The sequence below is a fragment of the Coptis chinensis genome, chromosome 7, assembly GCF_015680905.1.
Source record: "Coptis chinensis isolate HL-2020 chromosome 7, ASM1568090v1, whole genome shotgun sequence".
NCBI classification, from domain to species: domain Eukaryota; kingdom Viridiplantae; phylum Streptophyta; class Magnoliopsida; order Ranunculales; family Ranunculaceae; genus Coptis; species Coptis chinensis.
The window spans coordinates 48,026,198-48,038,207 of NC_141462.1; the positions used below are offsets into that span (position 1 = coordinate 48,026,198).

The following is a 12,010-nucleotide window of genomic DNA, read 5'->3' on the forward strand; positions in this document are numbered from 1 at the left end:
AACAACAACAAATATTAGATATATAGGCCACAGGAGGACCACTCAGATCATACTCTTTCCATGTAGCAGCTCCAGTCTTCCAACCATATATTACTCCCTTATCGCAACCATATATATCTATATAATAAAGCAGCTTGGTTTTTTATATGTTTATATTAAGTGGTCAGGGAGAAAATAGTTTTGGGAGATCCTACGTCCATGAACCACTTTCTTTTAATCAGAGTCCCACTTATTAAAAATTCCCAAAAGAAAAACTGTAAATAAAAAAGAAAAAAATCGCCAAAATGAAAAGAATGGAAAACCCTTTCTTTCTTTCACTTTTTCCTCTTCCTCACGAGTTCGCCAACCCTTTCTTCTTTCTAACCAATAAGCTAGCACCTTGGTGGCACACTCCTTCTCGCCCTCTCATGTTCGAGCACAAGGATCTCCAGACGCAATCATTAGTTTAAGGTAAAAAAAAAAAAAAAAAAAATACCCTATATTTCCTTTTCTTCACGCCAAAAAAAAACACTCCAAATTCAACTCTTTTAATACTTATTCAATAACCTTTTTCAAATGGTGGAGATAACGGGTACTCTCTTTGTAGTTCTTTGATCTTCAAATATATTTTTTTTCAATTCTCTTTGTTTAATCATGTGTAATTGAAAGAATTGTAGTTTACTATTTTGGGAATTGTCTCGGTTGCATACTAAATTATAACATTATTATTATTTTTTAAAAAGCGAGTAAGGATTGAGAGAGGAAAGGAACTCAGCCATATTGAAACTGAGCAGAGCACATAGTTGAATATCAATTTTAGCTAGTGTTGTGACACTATGTTCAATTTTCTAAATTTATTTGTATTAGTGTTCTAGAGTGAATGCATTGAAATTTTTACTACCCATTTTATCATGTAGCTTTATGGCCGGTTTAGTTCCAGTAAAACTCTATGTCTATATATATTTAATTTTACAAAAGTCGAAAAAATGAATTGGAGGTACAGCTGACATAATTTTATAAGTATTTTACTTTTCTAATGAATCTGTTGATTATTGAATTGGTTGGATTAGTTTTCTAGAAGTCCCATATATACTCTATTGAAAAATTAGCTAGGTGAATGTGGCATATTCCTCCAAGTATTAGCTTGCCTAACACGAACATTTAACTCAAACACAAACTACAATAACAAAGGTCAACTTTCAAATTCGGCAAGTACCATGTCATCATGAGTATTACCACTATCTTTTCTCTACTTAATATGTATCATTTATAGAGAAATGTTTTAGAGAATTATTGTTAGGCACTTATATGTTCTTCTTCCTACTTATTTTGGTATTTCAAGTAAATTTTTCTTTTTCGTTCCTACTGATTTTGGTACTTGCATAAATCGATCTACTCAAATTCAAATTATTGTAGGCAAGCAATATGCACAACTATAAAATTCAGTATGTTCCCTTTTGTTTTGGTAAATCTTTGATGATCTATAGTTTTGAACTTCCGATTTTAATGATTTTGACATAATATATTATTTTAGATTTTTATTACTCATCACTGTCTCTGCTTAAGGACCTTTGAACGTATAGTGTTAGGCATGTTAGTACTTGAAGCTAGCACATGCATATGACTATGTACATTGATATACCATAATGCTTAAGCAATCACTTGATATTTGTTTTCCCAAGAGTCTTGACTTCGACTGTTTGAAATTATTTGATAATGGTTACAAACTATAATTGCAATTATATGAGATTTTGTTATTAGTTGCAATGATAGTGTTGTATCATTGATTTCTAATAAATAGTTCGTTTTTGTCACAAACACTTGAGTGACAGATTTTTATGAAAGAAAACCAAATGCACACATCATGCCAATTCTGCCAACGATGACAACCTGATTTTTTTGGTCATATATTGAGACAATAACTATATTTTGTTATAATAGATATTATGAAACCTAGAAAATGCTCCTCTTGAATGTATTTTTTTCTTTTATTTTCTTTCTCACATACTTAGTTCTTACATTTTCTAAAAGTGTTGTATGTGTCAGAATATGTGCTCATGTTTTAATCAAAATGTTAACTTTATTTTTTCAAGTTTTTTCTATTGAATTAGGTGGATATGTTTTAGTTATTTATGGGATTTATATCCATGAGACTAATTGTTGTAAGTGAAAATCCACATTATCAATATTGAAATTGAAGGTTTGTACATGCTCTGCTGCCGTTAAACTATAAAAAATGATTGCATGACCTCAAAGATATACCTTACTAATTGTTGAGTCATTGGTTTTATTAGAATGATCATGCATCATGTTTATTCTTGGATCGTGTGAGGCATGTTGTTTATTCTTGGGTTGAGGTTTCGCAACTGTGTGAAACACATTAGTCTGTTGCAATAACATGAGATTTGAAGCACTTGTGGGTGCATCACTTATGGGCATATTGCCGTGTGAAATTGAGTATGTATGACATACAATAGTTCAATTTAATTAAATGTAAAAAAGTAGTAGAAACACTCTTGATTTTTTCCCAATAAAATTGGAGTTAGAATAATAAATTGACACGATTTTATTTTGCTAGATTCACCAATAATGACTCGAGTGGCATAGCCACGGGTTAAATTCTAGTATATATATAAGGCCGGTTTGTTTTGATGGAAAGTATGTGGAAAGGAAAGGAAAAGAGATGTGGTCCACCTTTTCCCTATATTTTTGGGGGCGTTTACGGAAAGGAAAAGAGAAAAACGAGAAAAAAGAAAAAAGAAAAAAAAACGAGACAGACAACGGCATTCCAACAGCTACCCCATCTTCCTCTCAAGTCTCATCTCTGGTTTTTCTTCACCAAGCTTCAACACCATAAGGTATCGATCTATCTTTACTATTTTTTTGTTTTTTTTCCGTTTTTGGATTTGTATATTTTTTTTTTCTTTTACTGCCTCTGCATCAATTGGTCGAGTTTTGAATCATTTACTTCTTATCGCGATTTAAGGAAGTAATCTTACCTTATGGAGGCAAAAACAATTTCATCTCTTGTTTGGTTTGGTTTTAAAAGCTATTACCTTGATTCTTTATTTGGAAATGGAGTTGTGGGTAATTAGTAAAGTTATTAATTTTTTTGTTTTAGGATGGTGAGATTTTCTTAAGACAATTATGCAAATGGTTAGATTATAAGATGTTGATCAATAGTGTTTTAAATCATAATGCTGTGGAAATCTGTATAAGACTTGCGAAGGGAGGTTCAAGGTATTATTTTTAATGTTCAAAATGTGAAATATCAGTTTGGATACTTGAATTGCAAATGTTAAATAGCATTTTCTAATGTCAGTGTTTAGGTTGCATGTTTTTGTGTCTGAATAAAACATGTTGGAGCATTTCGAGTGCTGAAGATTTTGCACTGTAAAGTTGATTGTAGTGTTTCGCCAAGAAATAGACCACCTTGATCCACACATTAGCATCCCAATCATTCTCTACAAACTCACGCTAAGTAGCCCATGTCGAACACCTAGTATAACATTTTAAGATGCAACATGCTCAACTAAAGCTGTAGTCAAGAATATATACAACCTATATCGTCCGAATGTCCGATTTTAAAGAGCACCAAGGGATTGGAAATGCTTGTATTGCAAATGCTAGCCATAAATTAAATCAGTGCTCTTCCTTAGTCTTTCATCAATTTATTGAGTATATATTATTTTGAATTGGGTGAATGGCAGAAGTTTTTGAATATGGGTAGACTATGACATTGGTAGTGGGAATGAATAGGTGTGCTGCTAAGCATGTGATTAGTTGGTTATGAAGAAATAGATTCTGTTTCTTTGTTGTTGTTGTCCTCTTTTAGGCACTATATTTGTTCTCATATTTAAAGATGTTATTTATTTATTATCTCAGCATGAACATCATAAGCAAAATGCAATTTATCTTACTTATGATTTAATATGCCTCCCGGGAAATAATGCTTTCTCTTCTGATACTAATTCATGAACTTTCTGATATATATTATATGAAATTGTATGTTTTGATTATGTCGTAGGAACATGGATGATTGCGAAATAGCTGCATACCTTTGTGTAATTGCTGCATATTTTGTAGTGTTACACATTCTTGAGAATAGGCCTATTGATAGGGCGCCACGTAGAAATCGGGACTACGAGAGACACCTAACCCTTGAGAGGCTGTATTCAGAGAATGATAATAATTGTCATAAAATGATAATAATATTCCACTGGATCGCACCCCACGTTCCACTGGATTATATTATATCCTACAAATACCCCGATATTCCGTTTTTCGATTACAGATTCCAGGAAAGAGATGGCTCCATTAGCACCAAGGTCAGGAGATGCAGTTTTTGCCAATGTCGAACGTGTGGTAAGAAAATTATTTCAGTCATTTCGATCTCGAATTTTTTTTAATGATTGTGTTTGTTGTGCTTTATTGGTGCAGAATGCGGAGTTGTTCACGTTAACTTACGGAGCGATAGTGAGGCAGCTACTTACAGATCTCGAGGAGGTTGACGAAGTCAACAAGCAGCTCGATCTTATGTACAATTTTTTTTTTTTTAACTGACCCACTAATATATAATAACTACTAACCAACTTAATTCATTCAAGTGTTCTTTCTGCTGCGCAGGGGTTATAATATTGGAATACGTCTGGTTGATGAGTTTTTAGCAAAGTCTAATGTCTCTAGATGTGTCAACTTCAAGGAGACAGCTGAAGTAATTGCAAAGGTGTGGATCAATTATCATTTTTCTCAATTCTTAGCCTCCTAGGGTTCCCCGTTAATTTTGCCTTTATTTTATAAGTGATTATAGTTGACATTATTAGTAGAGACTATAGATGCATGCATAAAGGATGTTATCATATATCAGAAATTGTCAAGAATACGAGTTAAATGAAACAATATTGCAGGAAGAAAAAGGTGATGCAGTCAATAATATGATCTATTTTTTTTTTTTTTTTTTTTTTATAATTAAGCTTGGGTTAGGCGGACCCTCACCTGTATTAAATTAACATTAAAATGTTCTTACATAGACTTTCCCTTGTGCGTCCTCTTCTACAATGTTCTGAAGGGTACAGTTAAGGGGAGGTACAAAATTGCATAAACTTACATCATCTGCCTGACTAAGAGCGGCTAAGTGATCTGCTGCTTGATTAGTTTCTCTGAATACATGACCAAAATAAATGAACTCGAAGGAGAGGCTCAAGCTTTGGATGGCTGTGACAAGGTCTAAGCAATACCATGGCAGCTTTTCTTACTTGTTTATAGCTTGAATGGCTCTTAATGCATCAGATACCACTTCAACTTTCAAATACCCCTCCTGAAGGCACCTTTCAAGTCCAATTTTTATAGCTAGTAGTTCTTGGAATATAACAGATTGCATTCCTTCACTACCTGTAAATGCCACAACTACATTGCCAAATTCGTCCCTTATCGTCCCTCCATGTCCAGTGCCTTTGCTGCTCAGACTTCCATCTGTGTTTAGCTTTACTCTGTGTTCACGAGGGGGGAACCACGAGCAATTGTTGTGACCAGTTGGTTTAAGTTGCATTGGGATACCAATTTGGGTACATAAAGTCCTAGCAGCTGTTGTATCTTTGATCTCAGGCTTCAAAACCAGCAAGTAGTTTTTAAGATCTCTTGCCAGTTTATTGTACCCTGTATCGACAGTCTTAGAGATACCTTGAAATCGACACCCATTTCTTTCTTTCTAGATTACATCCACTGCAGCACACAGGTAGACTTTGTATATTTCGCCAAGATCATTACCTTTGCACAGTCGAATGATAGATGACCATTCTCGATTCGCATTTCTTTCATCAGTTGAGATGCCAAGCAGAAGTTTTATCTTCGAGAGGATCTGCAGGGAGTAAGGGCATTCGAAAAAGAGATGCTTGGAGTGTTCTCTACTATTATTGCAAAGGCAACATTCTGAGTGATTTAGAACTTTCTTTTGCACCATTCGGTCTTGTGTAGGTATGCTGTTAGAGAAGAGCTGCCAACAAATAAAAGAATGCTTTGGCAATACCCATTTCCCCCACACAAACCTATTCCATCTCACTTTGTTTCTTATAGAATCGAAGACTTCATAAGCACTACTAGAAGTATAAGCTCCACTCTGTGTGGAGTCAATACTATTTTGTCATGTGCAAGGTACCTGTTGATACTAGTTGATAGAATTGCTTCCTTGAGTGCTGATGAAGGCAGTCAAAGTACATGAGAATACCAGTGACCATTTTTGATTAAGCAACTGACCTTGGCATTTTTTGGCAATTGCCATGCGGATAAGGCCTCGGGATTCAGTAAAAGAGGAGAGCTGCCACACCAAATGTCATGCCATAAAAGAATATTGTCACCATTGACAACTGAGTACTTGATAAGCTTCATTGCGTCTACACGTGCTTCAAGAATGTTTCTCGACCAAGAGCAATCCTTCGGCACTTGCATTGTCCAGAAAAGTTGTTGTTTGATATGTTCTTTCCATGTCCAGTCCACCCATATACTTTCTTCTTTGATAGCCACCTTGTAAACAAGTCCACAATTAGCTCCTCTATCCCATCTAGATATGTTTGTAAACCCAAGACCTCCTTCATCTTTTGATTTGCTAATAGTACTCCAACTGGCATGATGAAAGACTTTCCGCATACTGTCATTGGACCATAAGAAACTCGCACAAATTTTCTCCACATTCTCCAGGACTGTCTTAAGCAAAATAAAGGTTCTGGCTCAGAATATGTGGAGAGATAAGAGGACTGACTTAATCAACATAACCTTCCCTGCATGAGATAATTGTCTAGCTTTCCAATCTTTCACCTTTTGCGTAACTCTTTCAATCAAAGGTTGGCATTCTCTTATGCCCAACCTTCCTAAAATCAAAGGAAGGCCCAAATAACGCACCGGATGCTTAACCAGCTCAACTCCTAAGATAGATGCTAGGGCTAGTGCGTCCTGGTTGTTGAGAGCTCCAGCTAGAAGGGTAGTCTTGTGAGTGTTGATACGTAGGCCAGTAGCCTTCCCGAACTCCAACAGACATTCCTTTACTACAAGTATAGAACTGCTTTCACTTTTTTCATTGATGTTCCGTAATAGTACACAACTGAGGATCTCCATGACCAACACAAACAAGTATGGTGACATTGGATCTCCTTGACGCAATCCTCGGGCACCTGAGAAGAACCCTTCCGCTGCTCCATTAATCATAACTGAATAAGATAGGGTAGAGATACACATCTGGATCCATTTGCACATAGGAGGGAACTTGAAAATCTTCAGCATAGCTTGGATTGTCTCCCAACTAACCATAACATAGGCCTTCCTTATGTCCACCTTTATAGAGCAATGTGGGGTACCATGCTTCCTGTCATATCCTCGCAGAATTTCATGAGAAAGTAAGATATTATCCTGGATGGACCTGCCAGGGATGAAAGCTGATTGATTGGCATAAACCAAGTCATTAATAACCAGTTTTAATCTATTTGTGATAACTTTAGACATGCACTTGTAAATGGTGTTACATAAGGCAATGGGTCTAAACTTTTCTACTCTAGAGGCATTATTTAATCTATAACAAGAGTTTAATCTATAACAATATGATCTAATCTTAGGTAGACCAGAAATTAAGAAACTAAATGATTTTGTAAAGAAATCTATAACAAGAGTTTAATTCACTTGGAATAACAGCAAAATAACTTTTTCAATGTTACCAATTGGTTTTTCCGAACCTTGGTATTGCCAAGTTCTAGAGAATCCCTCTCTCTAGAACTCTCAGGACTACAATGAGTATTCTTGCTGAGAAGTTTTCCTCCTCCTGTCCCTCAATAAAGAGCAAGAGTACCTTGTATAGGCCTAAGAACAGATTTATTGACCTTGAAGTCTTCAAACCTGTATTCAATTCAGATTCGAGCTCTTGGTTGCAATCTTTGTCCTTTTCTGGAAATTGATTACTTGGCCACTAAGTGTCTCACATATTTAAAAAACTATTGTCAATATTGTGATTGGTGAAGCTTGAGATTAGCTGGCTTCTCTCAGGTTGCTTGACCGTCCAGCTGCTTTCTTGCTAATAAAACTTCAGTGCTAAGGAAACTTGCTGGTTAAGAAACCAGCTGATTTCCTCATGCCAGCTTAGGTGCCCTTTTTCTAGTTTCAGTTAGTGGACTAATTGATCATTAGACCCACTAATCAGATCATATTATTTGAAAAAATACATATTAGATGAAAAATAAAACTGAAAAGGACATTTAAATACCTATACTTACAGTGTTATCTGCCTTCATATTAAGTATACATTACGTCATCTACATGATTCTTGGAACCTGTAAAATCCGTGAATGCGAAATTGTGAACTAGATGATTGACTAAAGTAAGAAATTATGTTGGTTAAGTCATGTGCAATGTAGAACAATCACTAAGGTGTAGATAGGGAAAGATGCATGATAACTGTGTTGCACCAAATAAGCACACTACGAACCCCAGACAGTTCTGCATTGTCTGGGGTGATGGTTATTAAGTACATTGTTCGAGAGCACAATTATACGTATATGTTGACTATCTTGTGCCTCATTTGCTCACTAACCTCATCACCAGTGTCCTAGACCTTATCTTAGTCTTGGAGTGAGCAGAAGATGACAATTGAATTATTATCATGAAGTATCTTTAGGTATTTTTGACATTTAGCTATTGTGATGTTGATAAGAATGTAATATCTCGATGTATATTGCGTTGTTGACATGTTAGTTATAACTTGTTAGGTACTGTCAGCTGTAAAGGTTGATTATACTAGACATTCCTGTCTCAGTTTGCAACTGTCTGGACTTTTTGGCTCTAGTTCAGGAAAAACAACAAAATAAATTTCTTGGTCGAGTACTACCATTCTGTTTGTCACACTTAAGCTTTTGGGGTCGAAAAAGTATGTTATGCATTATTCTGGAATTCTCCTTTGAGGAATTAGCAGCATGGCTATTTTATACATGTAGATGAGATATTGAATGCTACAAAATGCTTGGGCACGATGTCATCTTAAAAGTGAAACTTGCTCTGTAGATCACAAATACTGAAATGTTTCCAAATGAACTTTATTATTCAAAATTTACTGTTTTTCTTCCTTATTAACACATTTAGGCTCACTGTAATGAAAAATAATGAAAGGTTTGGTTTTCACGTTCCCTCATCATATGGTTTTTACAGGTTGGATTCAAAATGTTTTTGGGGGTCACTGCATCTGTGACCAACTGGGATGTGGATGGAACAAGCTGTAGTCTTATTTTAGAGGATAACCCTCTGGTGGACTTTGTTGAGCTTCCTGATACATGCCAAGGTCTTTACTATTGCAACATCTTAAGCGGAGTTATCAGAGGAGCCCTAGAGATGGTGAGTGCCTCGTATTATAAATGATGAAATCAAAATAGATTGAATACCTGTCTTCCACTTGACTATGCTGCACATGTAGTTTTATGAGTGTGAATTGCTTTTGTTGTACTTGGAAGGTAAGGCTGGTTAATGTATAATATAGTTTTGTGAATTCAAAGTGACGGATAAAGCAAAAAAGATTTTATGTCTTCTTCTAGATATCATACAAGTGCTTTCATTCATGTAATTCAGTTTGGTATGTTTTATCTAATGAAAAGCAAGGAAGAACGTTATTGCAAATAGTGGAGCACAAGAACATATCATTTTATTTATTGATCACATGTATGGATGGCATTTATGTTTGATCAATTTCTGTAATTGTATGCCGATTAAAAGAAAAGTAATCTAATTGTATAGGATTATTAATATGCTGTCAATGATCAATAGTAACAATAGTAATAATTAAGATACTTCTTAGGATATTCTAACACATTCACCACCAAAAACATGTGATTAAACAAAGCGTCTGTTAGGTTTACATTTCATATTGTCCAAACCAGAATGTATTCCCTATTCTTCATTTACCTACCATTTTTATTCGTTATATCTATTCTCACTTGCTCTTTCTTTATTTTCCCTTAAATGAAAAGTCAAAGACTTTTTTGAGTTGGAAATAGGGTATGACATTGGATTATAAGTTACTAACACAGCTCATGTAATTCAAGTCATGTGTTGTTTTCTTATTGCCATTAAATTAGTATTCTCATCTGTTCTTGTGTATCATGTATTTTTTTTTTCATGTTATTTTTTTTTTAATTTTTTTTGTACATAATGTAACAGTTACTTTCACTGTACTTTAATTCACCCAGGTGTCAATGAAAACTGAAGTCACATGGCTTCGGGATATGCTGCGAGGAGATGATGCATATGAGTTGCGGTTGAAACTTCTGAAGCAAGTCCCAGAAGAATACCCCTACAAAGATGACGAATAATTGCCACAGTTTGCTAATATGGATATGTAGCTTATGACCTCACTTTAATTTCTTAAATCTGAACCTAAGAAGCTTTACAGGACTGTTTGCTCGTTGCTTGTACTTTTTGGAGGTAAATTCCATATTGTCATCCTAAATTTGTTGGCACTATGCTGGCTTTGCGAAGTAGATGCAATCATAGTGCAAAATGCCATGAAATTTTGTGATACTTGCCATTTTTCCGGCATTCAATATATTGTGCATAGTTTTGCGGGCTTTAAGTTTATAATCCAGACACGTTGATATGTAGGATTTATGCTGACATTTCAGGGTTGGCATTGGTATTTTGAACTTTAGCAATAGAGGATTAGTTCGTTTCTTGGTTTCTAATTCGTTTTGGTATTTGATCATTTGAACGTACCCGTCTGTATAACACCTACTGGTCAATAGTTGGATTATGTTGTGTTGTGCTTTTGGCTTCATTGCATATCATCATGGTTATAAATGATAGCTTAAGATGTTGATGTTTTCATTCTCGCTTGCATAGATATCTAAGACTCAAACTTTAATACATTTTTCGCCACTGAAAAGGAGCATTTGCATTATTGCATACCTGTAGTTGATGCCATCCAGCAGAAGGGGGAGCATGTAATAGTTCATATAGTGCCATATGACCATATCTAGCAGAAGTTAAAGGCCCTGTTACGGAAATTGTCACAACCCAACCCAACCCATCCCGCCCCAAATTATATAACACGTTCTGGTCAATAGTTGGATTGTGTTGTGCTTTTGGCATCATTGCATATCGTCATGGTTATAATTGATAGCTTAAGATGTTAATATTTTCATTCTCGCTTGAGGCTATCTCTTGCATAGATATCTAAGTGATGTAGAACATGGGCGTGCGCCTATATTTCCTATGCGTTCTACGGGCAGGTGCCTATAGTTCAAATCAAGCCCAATGGGTCAAGAGTCGAGAGCCCACTAGTTTAGTTATTCGATTTTGGTTGTTGCCCACGTGGTGTGTTACTGTTAGTCTATTGTTTTTAGGATTGTTATAAATAAGTGCTTATGGTTAGGGTTTCAGACAGTTGTTTAGTTGTGATTTGTGTTTATGAATTATTGAGAGATCATCAATAAAGGTGAGACTTTTATGGTTCTATACAGAGTAGATTTTGATTAAGTGTTGCTTCTGCCACTTCAATCTACATTACTAAGATTCAAACTTTAATACATTTGTCGCGACCAAAAAGGAGCATTTGCATTATTGCATACCTGTAGTTGATGCCATCCAGCAGAAGGGGGAGCATGTAGTTCATATGGTGCCATATGACCATATCTAGCAGAAGTTAAAGGCCATATCAGGGCAATTGTTAGAACTGTAGCAATGAAGAATTTTTGAAGCAGAAGTGTTCAAGATAACAGGGGAGAGAGAAGACCAGGTAATTCTTCATAAAAGAGTTTCATTTATAACAGTTAACTGATTCCTCAACTGATTTAGGACACCATTCTAATCAGGTAAGTAGAATTTCACCAGTATGTCAGGGTTATTAGAGTTACTGATCGGCTTAATTTACTAGTCCTAAAATGCTCTAAAACAACTTTAGAGTCCATGAGATTTTTGCACCAAATCGAGACAAGAGTTTGTTTCAATGAAAAAGTTGTTTGTTAATAAAGTAAAACGAACTACTTGTTACGGTCTAGTTTGAGCCTAATTG

The 12,010-nt window shown here is 35.3% G+C and overlaps 1 protein-coding gene across 1 annotated transcript; it reads left to right on the forward strand.

Annotated features, from left to right (window-relative positions):
* Positions 1-2,639: 2,639 nt before the first annotated feature.
* Positions 2,640-10,573, forward strand: LOC147487759 (Transport protein particle (TRAPP) component). Its single transcript, XM_086569856.1, has 6 exons — positions 2,640-2,837; positions 4,274-4,344; positions 4,420-4,517; positions 4,606-4,705; positions 9,160-9,342; positions 10,191-10,573. The coding sequence occupies exons 2-6, from the start codon at positions 4,288-4,290 to the stop codon at positions 10,311-10,313; spliced, it is 561 nt and encodes a 186-aa protein (XP_086425982.1). The 5' UTR covers positions 2,640-2,837; positions 4,274-4,287; the 3' UTR covers positions 10,314-10,573.
* The last annotated feature ends 1,437 nt before the right edge of the window (positions 10,574-12,010 follow it).

Coding starts and splice junctions, on each gene's coding strand:
- LOC147487759 (XM_086569856.1), top strand. CDS start 4,288: ATGGCTCCATTAGCACCAAGGTCAGGAGATGCAGTTTTTGCCAATGTC. Junction 4,345..4,419: donor TTGCCAATGTCGAACGTGTG/GTAAGAAAATTA, acceptor TTATTGGTGCAG/AATGCGGAGTTGTTCACGTT. Junction 4,706..9,159: donor CAGCTGAAGTAATTGCAAAG/GTGTGGATCAAT, acceptor TGGTTTTTACAG/GTTGGATTCAAAATGTTTTT.